This window comes from Dipodomys spectabilis, unplaced genomic scaffold (assembly GCF_019054845.1).
Source record: "Dipodomys spectabilis isolate Male_0828 unplaced genomic scaffold, ASM1905484v1 ptg000076l, whole genome shotgun sequence".
Classification (NCBI taxonomy): Eukaryota; Metazoa; Chordata; class Mammalia; order Rodentia; family Heteromyidae; genus Dipodomys; species Dipodomys spectabilis.
In genome coordinates this window covers 6,258,321-6,283,670 of record NW_024870753.1, presented here as the reverse complement: position 1 = coordinate 6,283,670, position 25,350 = coordinate 6,258,321, and the positions used below count along the sequence as shown (strand labels likewise).

Below are 25,350 nucleotides of genomic sequence, written 5' to 3'. Positions count from 1 at the left end.
ACCGAGCGGCTCGCCCCGGGGTGCGGGGTGGCGGGGAAGCCCGCGCCCCGGGCCCGCCGGCGGCGGCGGGGTCCGCGGGGCGCTCCCGGGAGACGCGGCGGCAGAGCCAACCCTCTCCCGACGCCCCGCGCGCCCCACCTCGGCCGCACCCCGCCCGCACCGCGCCGCTAATTGGCAGCTCGGCGCACGGGGTGCTGCGCACGGCTGCGGGCCGGCCCTGCAGTGCCAAGCCGCAGGAGCCCGAGCCGGTTGCAGAGAGATCGGGGAGCCCAGCCGGATCCCCGGGGGCTCCTGAGCGCGAGCCGGGCGCGCGGGGCCGGGGCGGGGTGTGGAGCAGGTGTAGGGGGCGGGGGCGCGCGCGGGGCCGGGGGCGCAGCCGGGTGGGGGCGCGCGGGGCTCCGCGGCGGCCACCGCCCCTCCTGCGGCTGGAGCAGCGCCGCGTCGCTCGGCGCGCCCTCCCCCTCGGGCCCGCCCCCCCTCCACGTCCCCTCCTCCCCTTCCCTCCTTTCCCTCCCCCCCTCCCCGGGCCCCGCGTCCTCCCCTCCCCTCGGCCCCGCTCCCGGAGGCGGGCCCGGCCCGCGCGCGCTCTCCGCTTCCCCGCCCCCCTCTCCCCCCAGCCCGGCCTCGCGCTCTCCCCGCGAACTTTCCCGGGGTGCAGAGCTCCCCGGCGGCTGGCGGGGCCGACTCCCCGACCTCGGGCGGAGAGCGCGGCGGTGCCCAGTCCCCCATGGCCGCGCTCCGCAGAGAACCGGACATGTCCCGGGCCGGGGACCGCGGCGGAGCGCCGGCCAGATGGCTGGGCACGGGGCTTTTGGGTAAGGCAGCCCCGGCTGGGGCTCCCCTCGCGCCTCTGCGGTCCCCCGCCCCGCCGCCGAGGCGGGCACCCCCGGGGAGAGGGGGGCGCCGTGGGCGGGCTGGGCGCCGGAGTGCCGCGTGGAGCGCGGACGGGGTGTGGGGGGGGGGTGTCCCCCGTCTTCCCGCCGCTGGGCATCCAGCCCGGGGAGCGGGGGAGGCCGTGTTCCCGGGGATCCTGGGTGTGACCCCCACTCCAGCAGCCCGCCAGCAGTTGGTTTTTGGGTGTTTTATTTGTTACTGGTTTCTGCAGTCTCTGACGCCTTCGGCTCCAGACTTTTGGAGCCGGGTCTTGGTGGGGCCGCAGCGGGGAGTTCCGGGGTTCGCGCGCCGGGGCTGCGCCGCGGGGGAGCGGGTGCCAAATGCGTTGCACGTGGGATCGTCGGGGCGTGGGGTGGTTTCCACCCCGGTCTGAAACTATTGGCTTGTTTGCTGGGCATCCGGGAACTAGGAGACCACCCTTTCCTCGGGCCCCTTTTCTGCTAGACTCCTCTGCCTTCTACCTTCCACCTTCCGTCTTCCCCTGCCCTGCAGCTCCAGGTACTGGAAGGGCTTGGAGGGGCTACAAGACCCCCCCCCCCCCAGTCACCTTTTAGGAAGAGCCTTGTCTCTTCGGAGAGACCTGAATGGAGGGCCTGTTTGGCCAGCTCTTGGCTCTTGGTTTTGGGGGTGACTATTAAGACCAAAGAGCCATTTCTAGAGCTCCCAGAGAGAACCGAGTCGTATTAATTAATATCTATTCATGTGGCCCTGGTCGTTCTGAGTGTCACTCTAAAGAGATTAGGGAATAATATTTTATTAGTCCGGAATTTAATCTCATAAATCACAGCCAGACTTCATTGTAAGCCGACCCCGTCCGCTGGCGCCTGTGATGTTCCTTAGATTTGGCTTTTGGCAGCTCCCTTCCCTGGTCAGGCCCATGGTAGAGGGCTTTGCGCTGGAGGCAGGCACCTCAGGCCTGGGGTGGGGAGGGACGGGGAGACACATCTGCCCCTGAACCTCTGGTTTATTTACATCCTTGCAGCGGTTTGGACTACAAGTGTGATGTGCAGTCCACAGTGACGCTAAAGAAGCCGTGCTCCTGAGTGCTCAGGCTCCTCCTCGTGGGAAGTGCATAGAGCTACTTTGCCCTGCTCCCCTCTGCCATCAGCTCTGGTCCCCATGGTGGCCATAGCAAGGGGAAGGGGGTCACGGAGGCATGGGGAAATGTGCCCGTTCTACAGGGCGGGCTGCCTCCTCTGCCGTGCCTGGCTGGCTGATGAGATGCCAGGCCCTGGGTTGTTGGGATCTCCATGGTGCCAGGCTTCTGTGAGCAACCACGAGAGTCCTGGACCCGGGGTGGAGGTGGCTGAGCAGTGGGATTGGGGCTCTGTGTAGTTTCTCCAGATGGAAGAACCCCCCCCCCCCCAACTTCCTGTTCTGCTTGAGTATCAAGTGGAGGTAGGGCCCCACTTGGACCAGGCTAGGAGAGAACCAAGCAGCTCCAGACTGGCCCCACTCCCGCCAGGCCCTGTCCTGGAAGCCACTTGTAGATCCCTCTCTGAGGCAAGCAGCTGACATCTTTGACAATCTACCAGGAGGCGTGAGAGGACAGCACAACTAGCTGACTCTGTCCCCTGGGAGCATGGGGTGGGCACATCCTGAGGATGAGGAGGCCCTGTCAGAGACGGGGGTGACTAGCCCAGGGCTGCCTGGTCAACAGGACAGAGGCTGGGCCTCCCAGGCGCTGCCTCTTAGCTACCAGAAGTGGGTGACCAGGAAGGGTCAGAGGGCTTTGCTTAGGGCTGGAGGATGAGTAAAGTTTTGGGGGACATGACATAGATGATACGGTTTTGGGGAGGCAGAGCTGATGATGTCTCTGCAGCTGGGGAGACTGGGCCCCAGGAGTCCTCTTGCCCTACACCGTATCAAACCCAGAGTCTCAGAGACCGAGACTATAGAGATTTCTGACAACCCAACCAAGGTACCCTTTCCCGAACTGCAGGAACGCCTTTCAAAGCCGCAACCGAAGTTTATGCGGTCCCGGTTCCTCCCTAAGTGCCTAACTGACAATGGATCTGTCCTGCCCACCCCTTCCTTGTTCCCTGATTTGCTTAATTGCTGTGATCTGTGTTTAATTATCACTTGTGAGGGTGTTGTGTTGCACCACCGGCTTTCCCTGGGTGTGTATTTATTAAGGACCTGTTTAATGAGAGTGCAATTAAGGAGAGGGTGTTCAGTTCCACTCAGAGGAAGCTACCAGCCAGGGTGAATGAATCAGGAGTTACTGTAGGAAAGGAGAGGAGAAGGGAGCAGTGGAGAGTAATGGCGGGTTTGGATCTGGAAAGGATGATTCGTGTTTTGGTTCTTTATGTTTTCTGAATCTTGCTGAAGGCAGGCCTATGGAGACAGAGAAGCCTGAGTCCTTGGATCCTGATCGTGGCTGGGTTCTACTCCATCTTTCGCCGTGGCTGGGCCTTGGGGATAGCTGCATAGACTGTGGATGGCCCTGGCCATCACAACCGTTCGGTAGCCTTGGAGAGGAGGGCCAGGCATATTGCTGGGGCTCGTTTGCAGAGCTGGGCAGCATCTCAGGGGCACGCACTTCTACCCCAGCAAAGCTCCTGGGGGTGGGCAGGAAGCAGGCAGGTTGCCTAGGGTGAGGGAGCTGCACTCCTTCCTTCTATCTGTGGCCCAAGGGTCCTTGCTTTGCCCAGCCCTGCCTCCCACCGTCTCCAGGGCTTGCATCCCAGGAGGGGTCTCTTGTCCTGCTGTTCTCGGCCCACTTTCTGGCTCCCAGCTCTCACTCTGAGCTTCTCTGACTCCCTGGGGCCAGAATGTCTCAGCTGAATTTGCCTGCTTGCCATGCCAGAAGCTCAGAGAGCTAAACTTAGAGTTTAGGACCATCCTGCCCTGGTTCTTCCCTCCGCTTGGAGGAGGATGAGTTGGATTCCTGGTTGTGGGAAAAGATGGGGCAATAGTTCTGCCTGGCCTTGACCTTGGAGTCTATGATAGTGACCGTCAGATTCCTGCTGGTGTGAATATTTAATAACAGTTGCCTGTGTTCAGTGTTTTCCCCTCTCCCCCTCCCTTTTTTTTTTTTTTACTTTAATGCAACTTGAGAATCTATCCTTGATCCTTAGCAGGTTGGCAGGGGGCTGGAGACTTCCAAAGATGGCGGGGGTGGGCAAGGCTGTGGGACCAAGGATGGAATACCTTGGGAAGACATATTCTCCAACTCCATGGTGCCAGAAAGAGAGGCTCCACTCCCAAACACGCATGCCCACACGGCTGCCCTAAGCAGTGAACTTTAGGGCAAAGCAAGCCCTTCACTTAGGGAAACAGCCACATGGCAAGAATCCAAGCTGTGGTGCAGGGTTGAAAGTATAAATCAATGCACGAGCAGCCTGGAGGCCCTCTCTGGCTGGCCCTGATCATTAAGGCAAGCAGGCAGTGGCCTGGTTACATCCACGCTGGAAGGGGACAGCCCCGCCCCGCCCCCCTTTGAAAGACCATTCTCTTCTCCCTGGCCGAAGCTCTTCTTCGGTTTTACAATCTTGGTTTTTTTTTGTTGTTGTTGTTGTTGTTGTTTTGTTTTTTGGCTTCCCACCAAGTAGAGGGAGGCAGGAAAGTTTTCAGCCTTTCCTGTGCCCGTTTGGGAATCTGCATCCGGATGTAGCATCTCTGACTTTGTCAAGGTCAGCAGCATGGGGCCGGCCTGGTGTCCGCTCCCAAGTCAGATCCTGGCCATCCTGCTGAAGCAGCCTAGGGAGGGGTGGGCTGGGGGCTGGGGGGGGGGCTTTGGTGGATCACAGGCCCCCACTTTCTCTTCTTCCTGAAGCACAGCCTTACAGATGAGGGTGCAGGAGGCAGGCCACAGGAGGCAGGCCCTTGTGCTTTCTGTGTGCCATTCTCCCACGCATAGCTGGCAGGACTTCCTGACACCTGGCTAGGCGGCTGGGCGGTAGAGTAGCCAGGCTTGCCTACCTTCGCTGATGCCTTAGTGGAGGCAGGGCAGACTCGATGGAAACCATCCCTGCATTTCCCTCTGTCCCCTCCAGGCTACAGAGAAAATAGCAGTGCTTCCTTCAGAGAGTCCTGAGTGTATTAGAGTGAAGTCATCCACGTCCAGCAGAAATGCAACGCACCATGCTGTCAGCTAGACTTTAAAGGAATAGAGTTCTCTCTTCTGGACCCTTCCTTTGCTCTTTTTTTGTTTGTGTCTAATCTGTGTAAAGTGATGAAAAGCATTTCCCTTTTGTGATGCGCATCTTTTGTGTTTTGAAGTGTGTATGTGTGTGTGCACGAGCGTGTGCATGCGTGTGCTAGTACTGAGGCTTGAACTTAGGACCTGAGACTGGCCCCTTAGCTTTCTTGCTCAAGTTTGGTGCTCTGTCACTTGAGCTACAGTCCCATTTTCTGTCTTTTGGTGGTTAATGAGAGTTGGGTTTGCTGCTGGCAGATCTCAGCATCCCAAATAGCTAGGATTATAGATAGGTGTGAACCACCAGCACCTTGCATGAATTTTTTTTTTTTTTTTTGCCAGTCCTGGGGCTTGAACTCAGGGCCTGGGCACTGTCCCTGAGCTTCTTTTGCTCAAGACTAGCACTCTACTACTTGAGCCACAGCACCACTTATGGATTTTTCTGTGTATGTGGTATTGAGGAATCAAACCCAGGGCTTCCTGCATGCTAGGCAAGCACTCTCACTGAGACACATTCCCAGCCCCTAAACTTTTATTTAATTTTTTGAGGCAAGGTTTTGCTAAGTCCCTCAAGGATGTCCTTGAACCCTCAGCCTTTCAGGTGCTATGATTGATTCCAGATGTGTGCCACCCCGCCTGGCTTTCTTTTTTCAGGGGAATTTGGCCCTGATTTGAATTCCTACACCTTCCCAAAGACCCCAGTTCCTGGGCCAGGTTGCCCATGGCTATTGGAATGGGAGCTGTTGGACTCCCTGCAGTTCTGAACGAGCCCAGTGGCTACCGGGAAGTTGCCTTCTGTGCTTCCCTGTCTCCTGCCTTGCACCCTAATTTTCTTGGTTTGTGGGGCTATGAGAGGGGTGAGAAGCAGAGCTGGGGTCCCCCACAAGGCCATCTTCTAGTGCTTGCACTAGGCTAGAGACTGGAATCTTATATCTGAGTCTGCTTCTTGGGTCTCTAGAGGGAGTCAGAGTGGAGGAGGGTGAGGCCGGAGGGAAACCAGGAATTCCAGGGAATCTGTGTGTGTGTGTGTGTGTGTGTGTGTGTGTGTGTGTGTGTGTGTGCGCGCGCGCGCGAATGAGGGCATGCATGTGCACACGCTTGTGCAGGCATACATGCTGGCACTGGAGCTTGATCTCAGGGCCTGGGCACTGTCCTTGAGCATTTTTGCTCAAGGCTGGCACATTACCACTTGAGCCATACCTCCATGTCTGGCTTTTTGGTGGTTAATTAGAGATGAAAGTGTCACAGACTTCCCTGTCTGGGCTAGCTTTGAACTGTGATCTTCAGATCGGGGCCTTCTGAGTAGCTAGGGTTCAGCCACCCAGCTGAGCGTCTATTTGGGGGTGTTTGGAGGGAGTTCCTTGCTGATACTGACCTGCTTCTCTTGTTGGCTTTAGACAAGTTCCCTAACCTCTAAGCCCAATTGCTTTGTCCTTACTGAGGACCTGTAATAGTACAGTACTCACAGGGAAGGTGTGAGGAGGAAATATGCCCGGCTTATGGTAAATGCTTAGTCAATGTCAGCCATTACTGCTCTTACTGACTCGGGCAGGGGCTGGTGATTGGGTTTCCTGTGATTTCTGAGTGGGGGGGGGGGTAGGGTATGAGCTCTTCACTTTCCAGCCAGAAGCAAGGGGGAGGGGCAGGCCAGGAGGCCCTGAGAACAGCACCAGGCTGCCTGCATTCCTTGGCGCTGCGTCTCTGGCATGTAGAACACAACGTTGTGTGGAAGCAACTACATCACCAGTGTCTCCTGTGGGCAAAACAAGAGGAAACTAGCTTACGACACTGCACGGGGGAATTGCGCTAGACAACAGAGCGCTTTCCTTGGGAGTAGCTTTTCATTTCCCCTAGATGCCCGAAGTTAGTCATACAATCAGACCCCCGTTTCTCCAATGACCTTGAGGCAAATGGGGGTTCCTTGAGGAATGTGCAGGACCTGGGGGACAAGGCCTGAGTGTCATTTTGAGGATGCAGGAGGATCAAGGGGAGTTGAGGCGAAGCACAGGGATGCACTGTAGTGATGTCCCACGTGGGGGTGGGGGAGTGAGAGGCTGGAGCCCCAGGGGCCTCCCCGTGGAGGCCAGGAGGGGACCAGAAGCTGCTGGCCACTACCGCCTTGCACGGATATCTTCACAGCCTCGACTTCCCCCTCCATGCTTGCCTTGCTGGCTTGGCCCTAGTACTGCTGGCAAGGTCCAGCCTGCAGGTGTCCCTCTGCCCCTCTGTCCTCCCCGCCCCCCTCGGGCAGGGCAGGGAACAATGCATGACTGTCTTTTTCGTTCACCTTAGGGATCTACCCCGTTTCCCCTCCCTCCCCCAATCCTGTCGAACCTGGGGAGCCTTGCTAGGGGAAGTGCTCACACACTGTTCCAATGGGGGTGGGGCTGCGGCCCCAGGTGAGTGGACCGGGTAGGGTAGATTGCCAGGGCCTCCTTTTCTTGGATTCGGGCGACCCCTAGTGGTTGCCTAGGATGCTACAAGGACTAGCAGCCCAGAATGATATCCCTTCCCCACTCAAGGGTGAAATAGTGTTGTGGGGGAGGGGAGCGGGGAGAGGGGTAGAGTGGCAGGGTCGAGTGCCCAGGTGGTGCTAGAGAGAGCTGCTCACCTGCAGTGGACTTTGAGGAGGACAGAGGCCTCCCTGCCCAGCTGAGCGCTCCTCCCAGCTCTCCTGTGTGGGCTTCTACTAAGGGAGGCTGCCCCTCACAGGGCTTGTCCTGCTGCTCCCCGCATCCCTGTCGCTGGAGGTGTCCGTGGGGAAGGCCACCACCATCTACGCGGTCAACGACTCCCAGGTGCTGCTGCCCTGCACCTTCTCCAGCTGCTTCGGCTTTGAGGACCTCCACTTCTGGTGGGCTTACAACCACAGCGACACATACAAGATCGTAAGTCCCGCAGGAGTTCAGGACATCTGGGCCTCCCACCCTGGGCCCTGCCCCTTCGATGTCCCCCTTGCCACAACCCTCGGAACCTACCTTTTGTTCCCTTTTCTCCCCATATGCCTTCCAGACAGATGGCCTTGCCAGAATTTGGGGGTCCTTTGGACTTCTTGGCTAGAGTCCTTCATCTGGCTTTAAGGAAAGCCTAGAATTTGGATTGCTTGTGTAAAAAGTTAATAGTTGACCATCCAGATGTGGTGATGTACACCTGTAATCCCAGCTCCTTGGGAGCCAGAGGATTATGGTCTTTGGCTGGCCAGGGCAAACACTCCAGATTATGTCTTTAAAAAAAAAAAAGCAAAAAGCTGCTTAGGGTGTGACCAAAGTGGTAGAGTGCTTGTCTAACAAGTGTGAGTCCTTAGAGGGAATGAGAAAAGTTCAATGAAGAAGAGCTGGAGGCTGAACTTGGAAGGAAGGGGGAGGGGGTAGAGTGGGGTATTTACAGTGATTATGTAGAAAAGCTTTTATGAAGAGAGAAGAAAGAACTGTGTTGCATTCCAGGGACACTTTAATCAAAAAAGGAAATGGATTTCCCTTGAAACAGGTGTAAATTCAGGTTTAACAGGCAGAGCTGGTAGAAAAGGGGGAGGGTGGATGCAACCCTCTTCTTAAACCTGCAGGTGCCCAGCGGTGGGTCGGTCGTGGGAAGGAAGAGACAGGGCTGGAGGGGGAAGGGGCGGGGCTGGAGGGAGCTCTGGACCCTTACTGACTGATTCTCCATTGGGTGTCTCAGCTCATTGATGGGATTGTGAAGAATGAGAAGTCTGACCCCAGGGTGAGGTTTAAAGATGATGCACGCCTCACCCTGGTGGGTAGTACCAAGAACAAGATGAACAACATTTCCATTCAGCTGAGTAACCTGGAATTCAGTGACACTGGCAAATATACCTGCCACGTGAAGAACCCCAAGGAGAAGAATCTGGAGCACAGTGCCACCATCTTCCTCCAAGTCGTTGACAAACGTAGGCCGTGGGGCTGGGGACAGGGACGGCAGGGGAGTGGGAAGGAGTCCAGGGTACCGGGCCTGCCTCAGTGTTAGCGTGAAATGGAGAATCTATGCTGGCCAGACGCTAATCCTGACTACTCAGGAGGCTGAGATCTGAGGATCAGCCCAGTTCAAAGCCAGCCTGGGTAGGAAAGTCTGTGTGACTCTTATCTCCAAGTAACCAGCAAAAACCAGAAGTGGAGGCCTGGCTCAAGTGGTAGAGTACCAAGTCTTGAGCAAAACAGTTAAGTGAGAGGGCAAAGCCTTGAGTTCAGTACTAGTGCAGACAGACAGACAGACAAAAGGGATATGCTAGCCACTTCCTCCCGGAATGCTTGTGAGGGTGAGGGAGTGAGGCAAAGCACCCCCCCCCCCCGCTGCCCCTGGTGCATAGTCTGTTAGCACCCATTGGTGGAATGCCAGCTGTTAACCCCAAAACCTGTTGGGAACGGATCTAGCGTTGCAGTTCAGGGTAGAGCACAGGATAACGGAGGAGTAGTGACACAATGGAGGGAGATGGCCACGCCACGGTCCCTCCCCCCGGGAGCCATCTTCTAGTCGGGGACTCCAGTGTGACACAGGAGGCCCAAGGAGCCAGGCGGTCACCTGAATCCAGCTTTGCGGGGAGTTAGAGAAGCAGGAGGTGATACGCAAGTGGGATAGCCTGGTGCTGCAGAGGAGTCTGGGAGACAGAGTACAGGAGCCAGGGGAAGAGAAAGGGAGGGAGTGGTTCAAGGGTTTGTCCTCTGTCGCCATCCTGGATGATGGGGTTCGGTTTGGGCTGGGCCAAGGGCCGAGCCAGGGGCCTTTGCTGAGCCTGGAGTCTTGTCTTCCAGGCAGTATATGGGGTTCCTCTGTCCCTCCCATCCCCCTCCTACCCCGACCCGATTCCTCTCATTGGCTTTGTGCTCAGCAAGGGATGGCTGGGACCAATTACCCTGGAAGTCAGGCCTTGAGAGAGAACTCTTCACCCTTGCTCCTTGGCTCTCCCAGAATGCCCGGTCAGGTGGATCTGTGTGGTTTTATAGTCTGTGATTCACTTCATTCAACACTTATTTCTTGAGCAGCTACTTAGTGGTGGGTGTTATTCTAGATGCTTAGAAACGGCGGGTGTGAGGAAGACAGACCCCGTCCTGCCCCTCAGGGAGGCTGCCTGCCCCCTCCCCCGCTTTCTAGGCCAGGGCAGTGGTATTAAGCCAAGGGATCGCATTGTGTGTGAACATGGGGTGCTGGGCAGAAAAGATAAAGTGGCGGAGGAAGCCTGTGTTTGCAGGAAGGCCAGGGTGTCCAGAGCTGGCTGGAAAAGGTGGCGAAGAAGGCAAGATGGGAAGTCCTGAGGGGCTTTTTGGCTAGAAAGCCACATTAAATGCTCACAGGGCAACTCGAGGGCATAGTCATGAGTCAAGGCTGGGCATCCAGGGCTCCCTTTCTGAGTTATTCCCGAACCTGCACACGAGTCTGTGGGAGGTTGGGGGAGAAGCTAAGCTTGGTGGCTGCCTTGTTCCTGCTTCTGCATCTGTAGGCCTGGGAGGGCTGGTGGCCTGGGGCTGGCCCCTGGTGACTGTGGTGTCCTCTCCCCCCCCCCCCCCTGCCCGGCCGGGCAGTGGAAGTAGTGGACAATACAGTGACGCTCATCATCCTGGCCGTGGTGGGCGGGGTCATCGGCCTCCTCATCTTCATCCTGCTCTTGAAGAAGCTCATCACCTTCATCATCAAGAAGACCCAGGAGAAGAAGTGAGTCCTCCTCTCTGTGCCCCTTCCTGCGCCTCTAATCTCCTGGTCCCCTGGTTCTGTCTTTATCTGTCCCTTTGTCAACTTATTGAAGCCTGTCATCCTAGCTATTCAGGAGGCTGAGATCTGAGGATCGTGGTTCAAAGCCAGTCTGGGCAGGAAAGTCTGTGAGACTCTTATCTCCAATGAACCACCAGAAATCTGGAAATGCTGCTGTGGCTCAAGCGGTAGAGTGCTCACCTCCCCCCCAAAAAATCAACTTATTGATACGTGTATATATGTGTTTTTTAGTACTAGGCTTTGAACTTAGAGCCTCATACTTGCTCAGTTTGTGCTCTGCCACTTGAGCCACATCTCCAACCCTGCTTTTTGCTGGTTATGTTTGGATGGATTCTTGTGATTTTTCTACCCAGGGCTGGCTTTGAGTTTCTGTTCTCTGGATCTCAGCTGCTGGAGTAGCGAGGATGACAGGTGTGAGCCACCAGCACAGGGTTTGCATGGGTTATTTTTGAAGAAGGGTATCGCTTTATGTCTGGGCTCAGATCTTTCCTGTATTTCTGAGAATGGACATGTGGCTCACTGTGTCTAGCCGTTGGTTGGGATGGAGTCTTGCAAGCTTCTAATTGAATAGGCCTCAAACCACGATCCCCCAAACTCCAGCACCAAGTAGCTAGGACTATAGACTTTGAGCTATGGAACCCAGCTATTGAATATATATAGTTGAAGTTTGTAAATATCCTCCATTCATTCCTCCTCTCCTTGCTGTCTTCTTTCCCATCCTATTTCTATCCTCTTCCTTTTCATTGGTACTGTACACCTGCTGGAAAGAGCTACTAAAACATTTAGGAAGCTCCATCCCTCCTTTGTTTGTTTGTTTGTGGTATTCCTGGGGCTTGAACCCTGGGCCCCTGGGCACTGTCCCTGACTTTCTTTTGCTCAAGGCTAGTGCTCTACCACTTGAGCCACAGCTCCATTTCTGGCTTGTTTGGTAGTTTATTGGAGATAAGAGTCTTATAGACGTTCCTGCCCGGGCTGGCTTCCAACTGTGATCCTCAGATGTCAGCTTCCTGAGTAGCTAGGATGACAGGCGTGAGCCACGGGTGCCCGGCACAAGCTCTACCCCTCCCATCCGGGCACTGCCATGGAAGTGGGCTAGGCTTACATTGGAGCCCACCCAGCCTGGGCAGTCGGGATGTGGATCCCAGGAGGTGCCCTTTGCCACGTGTGATTCCTCTGCTTCTGCCCTGTCTGCCACCCTCTGCTGCCCTCCCCTTCCTCCCGCAGGGTTCTAGCTGTTTGCCCTCTCCTCCAGAGCTCGGGGAGGGAGGGAGGGACCAGTGGGCCCTGTGGGGAGGAATTCTATATCCCAGCCTATTCCTTCCTCCTATTCCCTGGGGTGGCATAGCCCGGATGTAACCCCCTGGACACAGTGCCCGCCCTCATTGGCCTCCATTGTGAGTAGCCAGGCTGTGGCTAATTAGGCCACAGCCAACCCTTCCACGTGCCCCTACTCCTGAGAGGAAGCTGCTCCCACGATGGCTGGTTTATCCAGCTATAGAGACCCAGAGAGCTAAGATGACTTAGCCGTTGGCTCTCTTGGCTCTTAGAAGCCTGGGCCCAGGGCTGGGCACAGGGTGAGGCTCTCCGGTTCACCTCTTCCCCTCACCACGTCCCCTTTCCCCCTCTGCAGGAAGGAGTGTCTCGTGAGCTCCTCCGGGAACGACAACACTGAGAATGGGCTGCCGGGCTCCAAGGCGGAGGAGAAGCCACCAACAAAAGTGTGAGGCCCCGCGGGGGGCCCAGCAGCGTGGGGAGCCCCGCTTTCTGATGGCCACCTTGACGCTTGAGCCCTGTCAGTAGAACCCACGTGCCCGATCTATCTGCTGCTTGGCTCCAACTGTAGTCTCTCTGGGCAGGAAGGAACCGGCGTCCTTCCTCGCTTGTCTCCGCTTCCTCCTCCCTTCCCCAGCTGTCCAGGCACGAGGGCTGGCCAGCGGAGCGGCCTGCAGAGGGTTGAGGAGAGGGAAAGGAGGGGGCTTGTGGTGTGAAGGGGCTGGTCCCCAGCACCTGGGAAGATGGGCTCTCCGACCTGAGTGACCAGAACCTTGGTTTTCCTCGATTTATTTTTTTCTTCACCGATTGGGACCTGGGCGGTGGGGTCAGTAAGGATTCCCTCAAAAGCTGGACCGTGTAGATGGGTTGAAGGAAGAGCCCTGTATGGACAGTAAATGCTTTTGATGGTGGAAGCCAGCTGGCGGACTCTGGAGAGGACCTGGGAGCAGGGCTGAGGGTCACATCAGAGGCAAACTAGGCTTTTGGGGATACCTGATCTTTCAAGGCTGTCTCTGAGCTGACCCCCTCCCCCCAAGCTGGGGAACTTCCCTCCCCCCCACTTCCCTCTCATGGGGGCGGGGTGTTGGCCTTGTCCCAGCCTCCGCTTCCAGGTCCATACCCTGCTCCGAGTTTCTAACCTTCCCAAGTTTTCCCAAGGTTTTTCCAGCTGCTTCTTGCTCAGCTGGACCTCTTCTCCCTGCCCAGGACTGAGGAAGGGCAGAGGGAGGCTGGCCTCCACTTGTCTCCTGCTTTTTACACCGCTGGTTTGCACACCCCTTCATTGTGGGGCTAGACTGTGCCTTAGCTCCCCGAGTCCTGGCTTTTACCCTCTCCTCTTTCGCTCTGTGGCCCAGCCCTTGGAACTGCACACTTCCCGGTCTTCCACACGGTGTGGGGGGGGCCGTGAGGCTGGAGGCAGGTTGGCGGAAACCCCCCCCCCCCCCCCCCCGGGCTGGCCACTGGGTCTTGGAAACCCCTGTGAGGGCGCTCCTGTCCAGGAGCTGTGGTGGTGAGGCTGGGTCTTCTGATGGGTCTGACTTCAGGATCCCAGTGAGGTGGACACCGGGAGGGGTGAGGGCGGGTCCTCTGTCTGCTCTCTCCCCTCCTCTCCCCTGCTGGACGTCTGACTTTGTCCTGGGGCCTGGGGGTGGTCCTAGGGGAATCGAAAGAAGCAGTTCTTTTCTGGAAGGTGAGGACTGCCTGGGGTTCTGCCACAGGCTCCCCATGGTGACAGTGGAGGGAGGAACAGCCGTACCCACGGGTGCCCCGTGGCTGTGGACAATGCCCCCATCTAAGTCAAATCCCCTCTGATCTGCCTCTTCTTCCTCTCCGCCAAGAACCCCTGCAGGGCTCAAGTTCAGATCTCCGTGGTTTCCAGAGCAGCCAGACATTCAGGAAACTTCTAGCTGCCTTCACGCACAACTGCTGTGTTCTCCTTTCCCTGCACTAGCACGGGGAGAGGCAGAGTGTTTGGGGTCGTCTCTGTCTCCCCAATGACAGCTAGTGTGCGGGTGGCTCCTGCAGCTCCCTCCCAGCCTTTGCCATCTGTCTGATGGGCGTTATAACTTACCTACCTCACGGTCTGTGGTGAGGCTTGGCGAGTTCGGGCTTTGATAGAGCGGTTTGGCTTGAAAAGGCATCTGGGAAGCAGGTTTTATAAATGGAGTGATGACTCCAAGTCTTTCTTGTCCTCATCTTGTGACCCATTCCTGCATACATTCTCTCTCTCTCTCTCCTCCTTTCTCTTTCTCAGTCTCTCCACTCCTCTCCCCTGCAGCTCTCCAGTCTTTGTCATCTTAGCAACATCAACTCCAATGGATGCTTTAGGTTTCTTAACCACAGCTTTTTTCCCCTTCTTTTTTGGTGGTTTTCAGCAGAGGGATTGGAACTGGCGGCAGGGCAGGGGAGGGGATAGTTTTGGTCAATGTCTGGGACACCCCTGGTGGGTAGGGAGGAAGAGTGTGAGGTCTGAAATCTTTGCAACACAGACTGCCAGGTCCCCAGAGCCAGTGTTGTGCCCCTGGAGAATCACTGTGTCAGATTTGCAATCATCTGTAAAGAGGTGAAGCTGTTTTTCCCACGCATGGCAATCTCCCTGAGTGGCCTCCAGGACCAGCGAGCTGACCAAGGTGATCCTGAACCTAGTGAACCAGAACTGAGCATGCGCGTGCTGACAGTGCCATCCACGAGAGGAAGTTCAGAGCTCCTCGCCCTTGACCTTAGAACAGGACATTATTGGAGGCCCTGGGTTCTCAGCCAAGGATGGCATTGTGTGGGGGGAGAGCGGGGTGCTGGCTTTTCTGGCTTCCTTTGACAGATCTGGCTGCAGGTGTGTGCTTGTGAGCACCTGTGCGGACGGCGGGTCTGCGGAGGGGGCTGGGCTGTGCAGATGCCAGGTAGGGGGCTCCACACGGGCCAGGCGCCCTCTTCCCTAGCTCGAGTTGGAAACTGAGGAAGAAGAAGAGATGGGGCCAGTCATGCTCCTCAATTCTGTCTGTCTGCAACCCCATCCATCAGTGATAAAACAGATGCCAGCGGAGGGGTGGAGGGAGCGGGGTTCTGGGGGACACCTTTCAGCTTGCTGCACTCTGACCCAGGCTGGAGTCCCGCCCCTCCCACCTGACCTGGGCGCTTCTGACTATCTTATGCATGGTTTATTCCTCTGGCTTGGAAGACAATTCCCATAGCGAACTTTCCTATATAACTATAGATCTAAGGACACTGACAGGCCTTGGGGGCGGGGTGGGGGGCCCTCTGGGACGTGTGCACCCTCCTGCCCTGTCCCCCCAGTCCTGACTCCCTGTTCAAGCACAGAATGAACACGATCAGACTGTTCTGCTTCTACAAACGATTTGCATTGTAGAATTGTACTTAGCTTTGCTTTGGATGAAATAAAAACTATTTTTAATACGTTGTGAGGTTTGTGTTTCCTCTGGGGCTAGCTGGGAGCTGCTAAGGGCGTGGGCCGGTGGGCTCTTCTGGATAGTGGAGGGAGGGGATCCTGAGGAGGAGGAGGCCTAAAGAGGGCTGGGGAGGAAGGGCCCAAAAGCAAGGTGCAGCCATGCCTTCTACCCCAAGGTAGCCAAAGAACAGAGGAGCCCCTGCTCAGTGCAGGGCGGGTCCTGATCATGTCATCAGAGGCCCCAGTAAGTCTGGCAGAGTGAGCTGGGATGGCCAGGTGAGTGGTAGAAACTTGGTTCCAGATTGTGGAGGAGTGGAGGTCCTGGGGGCGGGGGGGGGGGGGGGGGGACAGCGGCAACAGCGCTTAAGGTTATAGCTCTTGAGTTCAAGCTCCAGAGCTGCACCAGAAAAATGAAACAACTGCATAGAGATGTTTTCAGATTAAAAAAAGAATTTCCCTAGCATCCAACCCCAGAGACAACCTAATTATCCTTTGACAGGCAGGTGGATGTATTAGATTGATGTTATAACCCCAAGATGGAGTACTTTATGCAGAAAACGGTTTTGTGCAGTTTGTAGTGCAGGAGGCGTAAACATGGCTTCTGCTCGCCGGCCCTGCTGGTGGATGGGACCATGATGGCAGAGACACGGGGAAGAGTCAGTTTTACCTGAAGAACCACTCTTGAAGTACTGGTCTGCGACTCCCACGATGAGTGTTCCATGGCCAAACTACCTCCTATAAAGCTCCTCTTCTTAAAGGGCCTGACACCCCCAACACTGGGAATCTGTTAGGCCTTACCATTCTAGCTTCTATTCCTCATGGCCAGGTTTTCATATTCTATCTAACTCCTTATCTCTTTCTGCTATAATCGAAGTGGCTATCATAGTTCACTTATTCTCTCTCTCTTTTTCTGTCTCTCTCTTGCCAGTATTATTTTTTGAACTGAGAGCCTTCTTGTACATGCTCAGTTTGTATGCTCAAGTAGTGCTCTACCATCTGAACCATGCCTTAAGCCTGACTTTTTGCAATTTTTTTTTTTGGGGTCTGGTCATGGGACCTGAACTCTGGGCCTGGGCGCTGTCCCTCAGCTCTTCAGCTCAAGGCTAGCGCTCTACCACTTGAGCCACAGAGCCACTCCCGGCTTTTTTCTTTTTGCTTATGTGGTGCTGAGGAATTGAACCCAGGGCCTCAGGCATGCAAGGCAGGCGTTCTACCACTGAACCACCTTCCCAGCCCTGCAATTATTTTTGGAGATGGAATCTTGTGGACTTTTCTGGCTGGACTGGCTTTGAGCCTTGATCTTCGTATTCTAGCTTCCTGAGTAGCTAGGATGACAGGCCTGAGACATCGTTGCCTAGCTCACTTCTTTCTTACTCTGTGTCTTATATGATTTTTTACCACCCAGTCTGTGTTTCATTTTCACAATTACAGTGTTTACTTCTAAGAGTGCTATTGCGTTTTCCTTGGAATCTCCTTGTCCTATTTTCTGATTGCTAAAACACTTTTTTTCAACAGCAAGTTGCAAGTGTTGGCGAGGAAGGAGACTTAAGTTCTTGTGGACTGTCTTTCCACATAAAGCCCATGGTAAAAGGGTGGGTAATGGTAGCAGCTACAGACGTGAGGTGATGACGTTTACATTGCAACTGGTTTCTTGCTGCAGTGGGCTTAGGAATAGATGAAGGAGGGGAGGGCTGGTCAGACTCTTTCCTCCTCCACTCAGTGTTGGTGACCTGGGCTCCCATGACGGAGTCACTGTCCATTCAGTAGAGAGGAAGTGCTCCTTCTTGGCCTGCCATGGGGGTCCACAGGTTGCTTCTCTGGGATTCTGGGAGCCTGGGCGTGGCTGAGCTCACACCGCTGCCTTCCCCAGAGCTCTGGAAGCCTCTCGCAGGAATGGAGGTCCTCCACTGCTCCGAGAGATGCGGGGCTCTGATGGGGGCTCTGGCTCTGTGTCTGACTTCTGGGGGGTTCTGGGGGTGCAGGGCAAGGGCGGGAAGCAGCTCGGTACTGAAGAGGGTCAGCGGCTTTACAGCTCAGACTGGAATTAAAAAAATGGAGATAAGGTCTGAGGATTTGCAACTGGATCAAGGGGCAACAAGGGGCAAATTATCTTCATTTTAGGAGGTTCTCCCCCCCACCCCTGCCACCATTCTCTCTCTCTGTCTCTGTCTGTCTGTCTGTCTGTCTGTCTCTCTCTCTCTCTCTGTCCTTCAGGGGCTGGGATATAGCATTCTTTCCATCCCTCTGATCACAAGCTTCTCTCTGGAAAGAATCCGACAGTCTCATTCTGAGAGAAAAGTGAGACTGTTTAAGCTCTCCGCCGCATACCATCCTGAGCCTCAGTGCACTTAGCAGAAAATCTCTACCCTGAGTTAAATTTGGCCTTCACGAAGGACTCTCAGGCTGTTGGCTTCTGGGGAGGGAAAATGATTTGGGATGTACAGGGCTGTCAGAGCCACTGAAATGGAGGCCAAGGGTGGCTTGTTCCCTCCTGGTAGAGGGTGGGTGGGAGGGAGGGTAACAGAGGTGGGTGGGGGACACACACACACACACACACACACACTCACCTTCCGGACGGTGTAGATCCAGTCAAGATAGGCTGTGACCTTGGTGTACACTCCTGGGGTGCTGGGACCCCCACAGCCATAGCCCCAGCTCACAATGCCCACCACCTGCCACTGGTCAGACTGGTACATCAAGGGCCCGCCGCTGTCACCCTGTGAGGGGCCAGAACGGGCTGCTGGGAAGGGAAGACGGGCGGGAGCCGCCCTTCCCCTCTCTTCTGGCTAACTGGAACAGGTCCGCTCACCCCTGGGCACCCAGCAGGTAGGTCTGCCCTCACCTGGGTTCTCATTTTGTTCAATGCTCTGTCTGCCTGGGGTCAAGGGGTCTGTGTGGGGTCAAGAAGAGAGCTGTGCTGTCAGCCCACTCTCAATTCCTGAGTTTATTTAACAGCTCAAGGGAATGACTATTTTGTGTCAGTTACTATTCTGAGCAACTGAGATCTGGTTACTTGGAAAAAAAGATCCTTGTGCTTATATTGTAATCATATGGGAAGTGAGTCACTAAACAAATAACAAATCAAGAAATGCACTTATTGGGTGCCTTTATTACTGACTTTCTGAACTCAAGAATCATAAAAGGAATAGCTTTTTGTGTGCCCTCATCTTGAATGAGGGCTTTCATGGCTGGGAGTAGGGGAGTAGGATTGTAATCTTAGCTACTCAGGAGGCTGAGATCTGAGGATCATGGTTCAAAGCCAGCCCAGGCAGGAAAGTCCATGAGACTCTTATCTCTAATGAGCCACCAGGAAACTGGAAGCAGAGCTGTGGCTCAAAGTGGTAGAGTTCTGGTCTTAAACAAAAAACGCTCAGGGACAGTGCCCAGGCCCTGAGTTCAAGCCCCACAACGGACAAAAAAGAAAAAGAAAAAAAGAATCTTCAAACAAAGGGTTCCAGAGACCCTCTGGAAGCATGGGTGGAGGGAATGTGCACAGACCACTGAGCAGTCCTATGACAATGTGCCAGGGCTCATCTAGCATGAGGTTTTTCCTTTTCTTATGCAGGAGAGTAGCTTAGGGATATTCACAGGGATAAGAGACCTGGCAAACCTGCCCAGAGGGGATCATAGTCCTGTGGATGATGAGGGAGGGGAGAGATGATAAAAGTGGGAGGAGAAGGTGAGTAGTGTCATCTTTGTATGTGAAATGGGCATGTATAATCTTTCTGCTTGTTGAGATCCATCCATCTATCAATTGATCCATCATATCCATAGATCCATCCATCCATCCATCCACCCATCCATCCATCCATCCATCCATCCATCCATCCATCTACCTTCTCATTTGATCTTAGCCAAAAGGTTGAGCAGCAATCCATTTTTTTTAAAAAAAGATTTTTTTTGTTTTGTTTTGTACCAAAACAGAGCTTGAACTCAGGGTCTTAAACTTGCTCAGCTTGCTGGCTCAGCTGGCACTCGACCACTTGAACCACACCTCCAGCCCAGTTTTTTTTTAACTGGTTATTTTGGAGATGGAGTCTAGTGGACTTTTCTGACCAGGCTGGCTTTGAATCGGGATCCTTGGATGTCAGTCTCCCTTCTGAGTAGCTCGGATTACAGGAATGAGCCACCTGTGCCCAACCCATTCTTTATATTTTTATCCGACTCGATTCCTTCTTCTCTTCCCTCATTACACAATGAGGGCCCGTTATTTGCAAGACATCGTGTAAGGCAGCCAGCCTCCAGGTTTTCACATCTCTCTAGGACCTACATCTCTATTGAAAGTTTCCCATGATCCTTAGAGAACCCACCTGGCAGGTATCCACACCACCACCTGGGAGGCCTGCACACAGCATCTTCTCGCTCACTTCCCCCTGGTAGGCATCCTCAGCGTTGCACCGTGTGCTGTCGATCACCTGGACTGTCGCCTGCAGCAGCGTGTCAGACATCTTTCCTGGGAGGATGGAAACATGTCCATTCTCATATCTTTCCTGGGAGGATGGAAACATGTCCATTCTCATTCTTGCCTCTACCCTCATCCGGGTTAAATTCTCTGGGTCATCAAGCTCTTTGAGCCCAACCTCATACAAGGGCATCTGTCACCCTGCAGTCCTGAGCCCAGGACTTACCTCCATTCTGCTCTGTAAAGCCCCATCCGATGACCCAGAGCGGGGTGGCTGGTGCGAGCCTCTCATCAAAGAAGGGCAGGCAGATGGGTCTTACTGTGGCTGTGAGGAGCAGAGAGAGGGGGGAGGGAGAGAGAGAGAAGGAGGGAGGGAGAGACAGAGAGGGAGGGAGAAGGAGATCAATCTTGTATTAATGATCAGTATTTTATTTTCTGTGTTTTTCGATGCTTTGACATGTTGGGGATCTTGCTGGTCTGGGAGCGACTGGGTTAGTTAATTCCTAGCGATAATTAATAATGATAATTCCATATCTCAACCACCTTCTTTATCTAGCTCTTGCACACCAAAGCTAAAATTTATTCCCTGTCCCAGATTACCTCAGGGGCAATTATTAGACAATTTGAGACCAACTTCTATAGCTCAGAGAATTATTCACACTCTGTAGCCCCAAACTTGCTCAAACTTGTCTGGGGCTTTCTGTGGCCCCCCAGGTAGGCCCTCCCTCTTGTCTGCCTGCTGAGCCAGTGGGCCCCATGTGGCCCCACCCCGCGTGAGGTGAGGACTGTGAGGATTAAATGTTGTCTCTATGACCACCACTTCACCACCCTCATTAAAACAAGCGTCAGACCCAGGGGTCAGGAAAGCCTGGCAGCCAAGGCCTGAAAGGGACCTATCAGTGTTTCTATGACATTTCTTTTGTGGGATGCAAATAGACATGGTATGAAAAAGAAAAGGCTTTTGTGGTCATATAAGTTTGGAAAACAGCTTCTTTAAAAACTTCTCTTACCCTCAATAGATGATTGTGTTTCAAGAAGGAAACTGTAGTCTACACATGTTTCCCCAACTTATTTGATAATGGAACTCTCTCTTCCCTAAAGGATCTTGTGGAACTTCCTGTTGGAAATGCTTTACCTTAAAATTGATTCAGTAGAAAGCTGGGGCATGTAATAGAGTTGTTCAAAGAGTCTCTGGGCTGCCTTAGGAGTAATGACTTCCCCAGGCCTGGAAGCAAGCAAGCCGGGGCTCAATGGCCGAGTCTGCTCGGCCTTCCTCAGAGCTGGGGAATGAACCGGCTCATCTTCACAAAAGGCCCTTATGATTCCAAGACTGAGGTGATCTCGGATCCTCACTTGAGGATCAGGCCTTGGAAGAATTTTCAGGAGGATGGCAGATGGGGTGAAGCTGACAGCTAGAAGGAGCCCGTGACATCGGGCTCATTCGTAAATTGGAGACAAACAGGCAAGTTGAGGTTTGGAGGCAGGATGTGATGAACTACAGGTCACCCAGCGCGCTGGAGGCAAGGTAAGGTAAGAGAGACCCCAGGAACGTCTCTCCCCAGGAACGTCTCTCACCTGAGAATGTGAGTGGGTGCTGCAGCTTTACGAGAGCAATGTCCTTCTCCTTGGGGGACAAGGGGTTGTGTTTGGTGACGAAGATCTTGGCCACAGGCAGGGATGGGAAATTGCCCAGTTGGTCTGAGCCGGCCCTCACCTTCCAGTTGGACACATCCAGATACTTCCTGGGAGCAGAGATGGTGGATTCAGGCTGGAGCTAGGCAGGAGGAAGTGTTGCCAAAGGGCCAGCTCCTTAGGAGCCGGGGATTGGGGGTGAGGGGTACTGTTGCTTTAGGAGGTGATGGGCACTTGGGGGTAGAGACGGCGGAGAAGGAAGTCTGAAAAATCACATCCCAGAAGACAGACTCTCCAAGAGAAGCTAAGCCTGGTGCGGTTGGCTCATGCCGGACATCCTAGCTACTTGGGAGATCTGAGGATCATGGTTCAAAGCCAGCCTGGGCAGAAAAGTCCTTGAGACTCTTATCTCCAATTAACCAGCAAAAAGACAGAAGTAGAACTGTGGTTCAAGTGGTAGGACACCAGCTTTGAGTGAAAAAGCCAAGGGACAGTGCCCAGGTACTGTGTGCCCAGTATTGGCACACACCAAAAAAAGTATGTGTGGGGGGGAGGGAGGAGGTGGACCGAGTTTCTTTTCCTCCTCAGTGAACCAGGCATTGGTGTGTGCAGAGCTTTGCCAGGAGACAATTTATAGGTCTTGTCAGAGGCTTGAAAAAGGTAAAAACGCCCTGGCCTAGACCTGGAATGCCTTAAAGGAGGGGTGGGCTGGCAGAGCACTCAGCTGTAGAATCTGGGCGCAGCTTTGCTCTTGCTCATTGGAAGGCACGTGAATGAATGAATGAATGACAGTGGAGAGGGTCTGCAGCCAGCTCTTCTCAGTGACATGACCAGGCGTGGATCTGCTGGACTGAAAAGGACCCTCTCTCTACCTGGTTCAATTTCTGTAAGGAATAAGGGAGCAGTGGGAAGTCGGGACCCTGGGGCCATTTCCCGGAAGACAGGCTGGGAGGGAGGGAGGAGTTCTGGGAACCCCAAGCAAGTAGGAAAAGTGTTTGTGGAGTGAATGAGATGAAGATGGGTGGGAATGCTGGGAGGTCAAACTTGGTGACCAGCACCTGCGGCTCAGACCGAACCCCCTCCCCCGTCCCTCCCCCCCCCTCCCCCCCGCAATGTCTACCTCGGCCATAAGGACTAAGTGTCTCATCCTGGCAGTGGTGGGCTGGCAGGGGCTGGCATGGGAAACCCTGCCCCTCCTCAGCCTCTGTCCGCCCTCCCCCCTGCCCCGTCCCCCCCCCCCCCCCCGGCAGCTGGCTCCTACCTGAAGCAGTGGGCCGCTGTGAGGATCCAGAGGGGGTCGAGGATGCTCCCACCACAGACATGCTGCTGATTGTACTGGACGCTCACCTGCCAAGGCCACGATTCCACAGAGGCCTCCTCCCCACCGACCACCCTGGGACTCTTCAGACTCTTCCCACAGGCTGGACTCCAAAGCAGGAAGGGAGGATCGGGAAGTAAGGCTCTGGGAAGAGGGGCTGTCCTCTCCTAGAGCCCAATGTCTGCCCTCAGCAAGGTCATTAGGCCTGGTGTGGGCCCAGTGGAGAGGCCCTGGCCTATTCTGAATGATTTCTGGGGAGAGCACACTGTCTGGTTTTGGCATTGGGCGTGTTTAGGATTTCAAGCAAGCGGTGTCTATGGTGCTAGGAATTTATGACCTGCTGACCAAATAGGGATGCAGGATTACCACAGCCCTGCCCCCGGGGAAGTGTCCCCAGCTGCTCCCACTGAGCGACAGCAAACAGGGGCCCACAAGCCACTTGGGCACCCGGAAGTGGGAAGAAAGTTCTAGAAGCTGGATCTCCCCACCCCAAGTTACTTTTACCTGCTCAGGGAGGCTCCTGACTGGCCATCTTGTTTTCCCTTGACCTGGTTTTTACATTTGACCCTTGAACTCTTCTTTAATACCTCCAATTCCACTTCAGTTCTTTGGGCACCACCCCCTACTCTCCCCCAGAGTCTTTCCCAGGGGAGAGGCTGCCACCCTCTCCCACCTGCCCAGCTCTGGGCCAAGGAGGGGCCTTCCGAACACCATCCGATTCCAAACCCTTCTTCCTTCGTGCCACTCAAAGTCACAACCACTTCCGGTGGCCTCCTGTTGTCTGTTTAGCTGACCTGCATGTGGCTTCTGGAATGATCTGTGTATTGTTGGACTGTGTCCCTCAAAGGGTTGTGTGTGGGAGCTTGAGAACGCCCCAGCGGGGGGGGGGGGGGGGGAGCTGGTGGCCCTTAGGTTGCTGAGGGGCTTCCCAGGCCCTTGTGGGATAAGGGGCCTTGTGATGGTGAGCGGTTTCAAGGCTCCTCGCTGCTTCTGCTCTGGCTTCCGCTTCGTCCTGTGATCTTTCACTCTTGCTCCTGCCTCTGCTACTGTTCACCATCCTCCATTAGGCGCTCACCAGAGTCCAAATCCATAGAGCCGCCTGATCTTGAACCTTCAGCCTGCTAACTGAGCTACCTCAACCTCTTTTCTTTATAAAGTTAACTTGCCCTTGGTATCTCGTTATAGTAATAAAAACAAATATGTCAATGGGCTGTGAACGGATGGTAGAAGGAAGTTCGTAATATCAACCACAGAAAGGATAATGACCTACAAGTCCAAGGGCCAAAAGAGAGTGAAGCTTAGAGTTCCTGCTTAGGGCTGGCCCATGCCCCAAACCCTCAGAAAGAAAGTGTACTCACCCAGGCATTGCAGAGAAACCAGGGAGCCTGAGACACAGGGTCTGGAAGAGAAATCCAGGGCCCCGTAGGTTCTGCTTCTCCCTTGGCTGGGAGGCAGCAGCTGAAGCCTTCTGGCACTGCTAAGTCAAGTCTGCACAAGAAGGCCTATGTAGAGACGGTGCTAACATTTGGTGCAGTTTGAGCTGATTCAGCCCCATTATTGAGCACCTACAGTGGGCTAGTTCCTGCCCATTTCAAAGCCCTTCCCATAGCTGGAGAAGGAAGAGAACAGCGGTCAAAGCAGAGTCTTCTAACACTGTGGCCTTTCCAAATTCAAAGACAGATTTTGCTGGGGTTTTAGGCAAACAATCATTCTCCCATCAGCCCTGTCTCTTCCAAAATTTACTGCATTGAGTAGGCCGCCCTCGGCCGCATCTCTGAATGCTAAGAAGCCAGCGTCACCCAGCCTCTTTGCTGCAGTGAGAGATAGATTTCCTTTAGCTGCCCTGCTCTGATGCAGGAGTTTGTGTCTCTGGGGAATGGGAAGTAGGCGGTCCTAGCTACGCCTGGACCACCTGGGTACGCGTGGTGAAGGACAAAGCAACTTTGAGAGTTTTGCCCAATGGGAATCTAAAGGAGTAGCATAAACACACTTGGCTTTGCTCTGCAAGTTGGCAGAAAGCTCGGGTTATTCATCTGCCTGCCTTTGGGTAGGAGGGCACACCGGCTGGCCCTTGTATTAAGGAAAAGAGTGGAACTTGCCAGGTGTTGATGGCTCATGCCTGTAATGTCAGCTATTCAGGAGGAAGGCTGAGATCTGAGGATCATGGTTTGAATTCAGTCCATGAGACTCCTATTTGCAATTAAACACACACACACACACACACACACACACACACAAACACACACACACACTATAAGTGGAGCTGTAGTTCAAGTGGTAGAGCACTGGCTTTGAGCTAAAAAATTTAAGGGACAGCCCTGAGTTCAAGTCTGGCTAGTTCTTCCTGTTGGCTAGCTTGTATTCCCCTTGCATTGGTCAGCTCCCAGAAGCCCCCAGGTAGACGATGTCCTCTCACTTACCCACTTGAGTTCTGAGCCTGAAGCTCCTGGTTTTTTTCTGTAACCTGAAGAACAATCAGGTTCTGGTCTGGCATGATCTCCACTGCTCTGAAAGTCGGTTGGCTGCAGTGGAGAGAGAACGGGGAGCTGGGGTGGAGACTGGGACCAGAT

General features: G+C 54.6%; 2 protein-coding genes across 2 annotated transcripts in view; one reads left to right on the top strand and one right to left on the bottom strand.

Moving 5' to 3' along the window:
* The first annotated feature begins 666 nt into the window (after positions 1 to 666).
* On the top strand, positions 667 to 13,433 carry Scn4b (sodium voltage-gated channel beta subunit 4). Its single transcript, XM_042682698.1, has 5 exons — positions 667 to 815; positions 7,748 to 7,923; positions 8,711 to 8,939; positions 10,567 to 10,696; positions 12,384 to 13,433. The coding sequence occupies exons 1-5, from the start codon at positions 728 to 730 to the stop codon at positions 12,475 to 12,477; spliced, it is 717 nt and encodes a 238-aa protein (XP_042538632.1). The 5' UTR covers positions 667 to 727; the 3' UTR covers positions 12,478 to 13,433.
* Positions 13,434 to 16,894: 3,461 nt separating this feature from the next.
* Positions 16,895 to 25,350, bottom strand: part of Tmprss4 (transmembrane serine protease 4) — a 36,289-nt gene continuing 27,833 nt past the window's right edge. The window contains exons 7-14 of the mRNA XM_042682719.1: positions 25,201 to 25,302; positions 24,139 to 24,179; positions 22,724 to 22,883; positions 21,406 to 21,572; positions 20,057 to 20,155; positions 19,739 to 19,881; positions 17,996 to 18,145; positions 16,895 to 17,466 (exon numbers count right to left, since the gene is read on the bottom strand). Coding sequence (XP_042538653.1) covers positions 17,455 to 17,466; positions 17,996 to 18,145; positions 19,739 to 19,881; positions 20,057 to 20,155; positions 21,406 to 21,572; positions 22,724 to 22,883; positions 24,139 to 24,179; positions 25,201 to 25,302 — 874 coding nt within the window. The 3' untranslated portion in view covers positions 16,895 to 17,454. The remainder of the gene's footprint in view (positions 17,467 to 17,995; positions 18,146 to 19,738; positions 19,882 to 20,056; positions 20,156 to 21,405; positions 21,573 to 22,723; positions 22,884 to 24,138; positions 24,180 to 25,200; positions 25,303 to 25,350) is intronic.

Bases quoted from the DNA above. Each gene is read 5' to 3' on its own strand.
- Scn4b (XM_042682698.1), top strand. From the start codon at position 728: ATGGCCGCGCTCCGCAGAGAACCGGACATGTCCCGGGCCGGGGACCGC. The intron at 816-7,747 runs GTAAGGCAGCCC...TGCCCCTCACAG, and splicing joins GCTGGGCACGGGGCTTTTGG to GGCTTGTCCTGCTGCTCCCC. The intron at 7,924-8,710 runs GTAAGTCCCGCA...TGGGTGTCTCAG, and splicing joins ACAGCGACACATACAAGATC to CTCATTGATGGGATTGTGAA.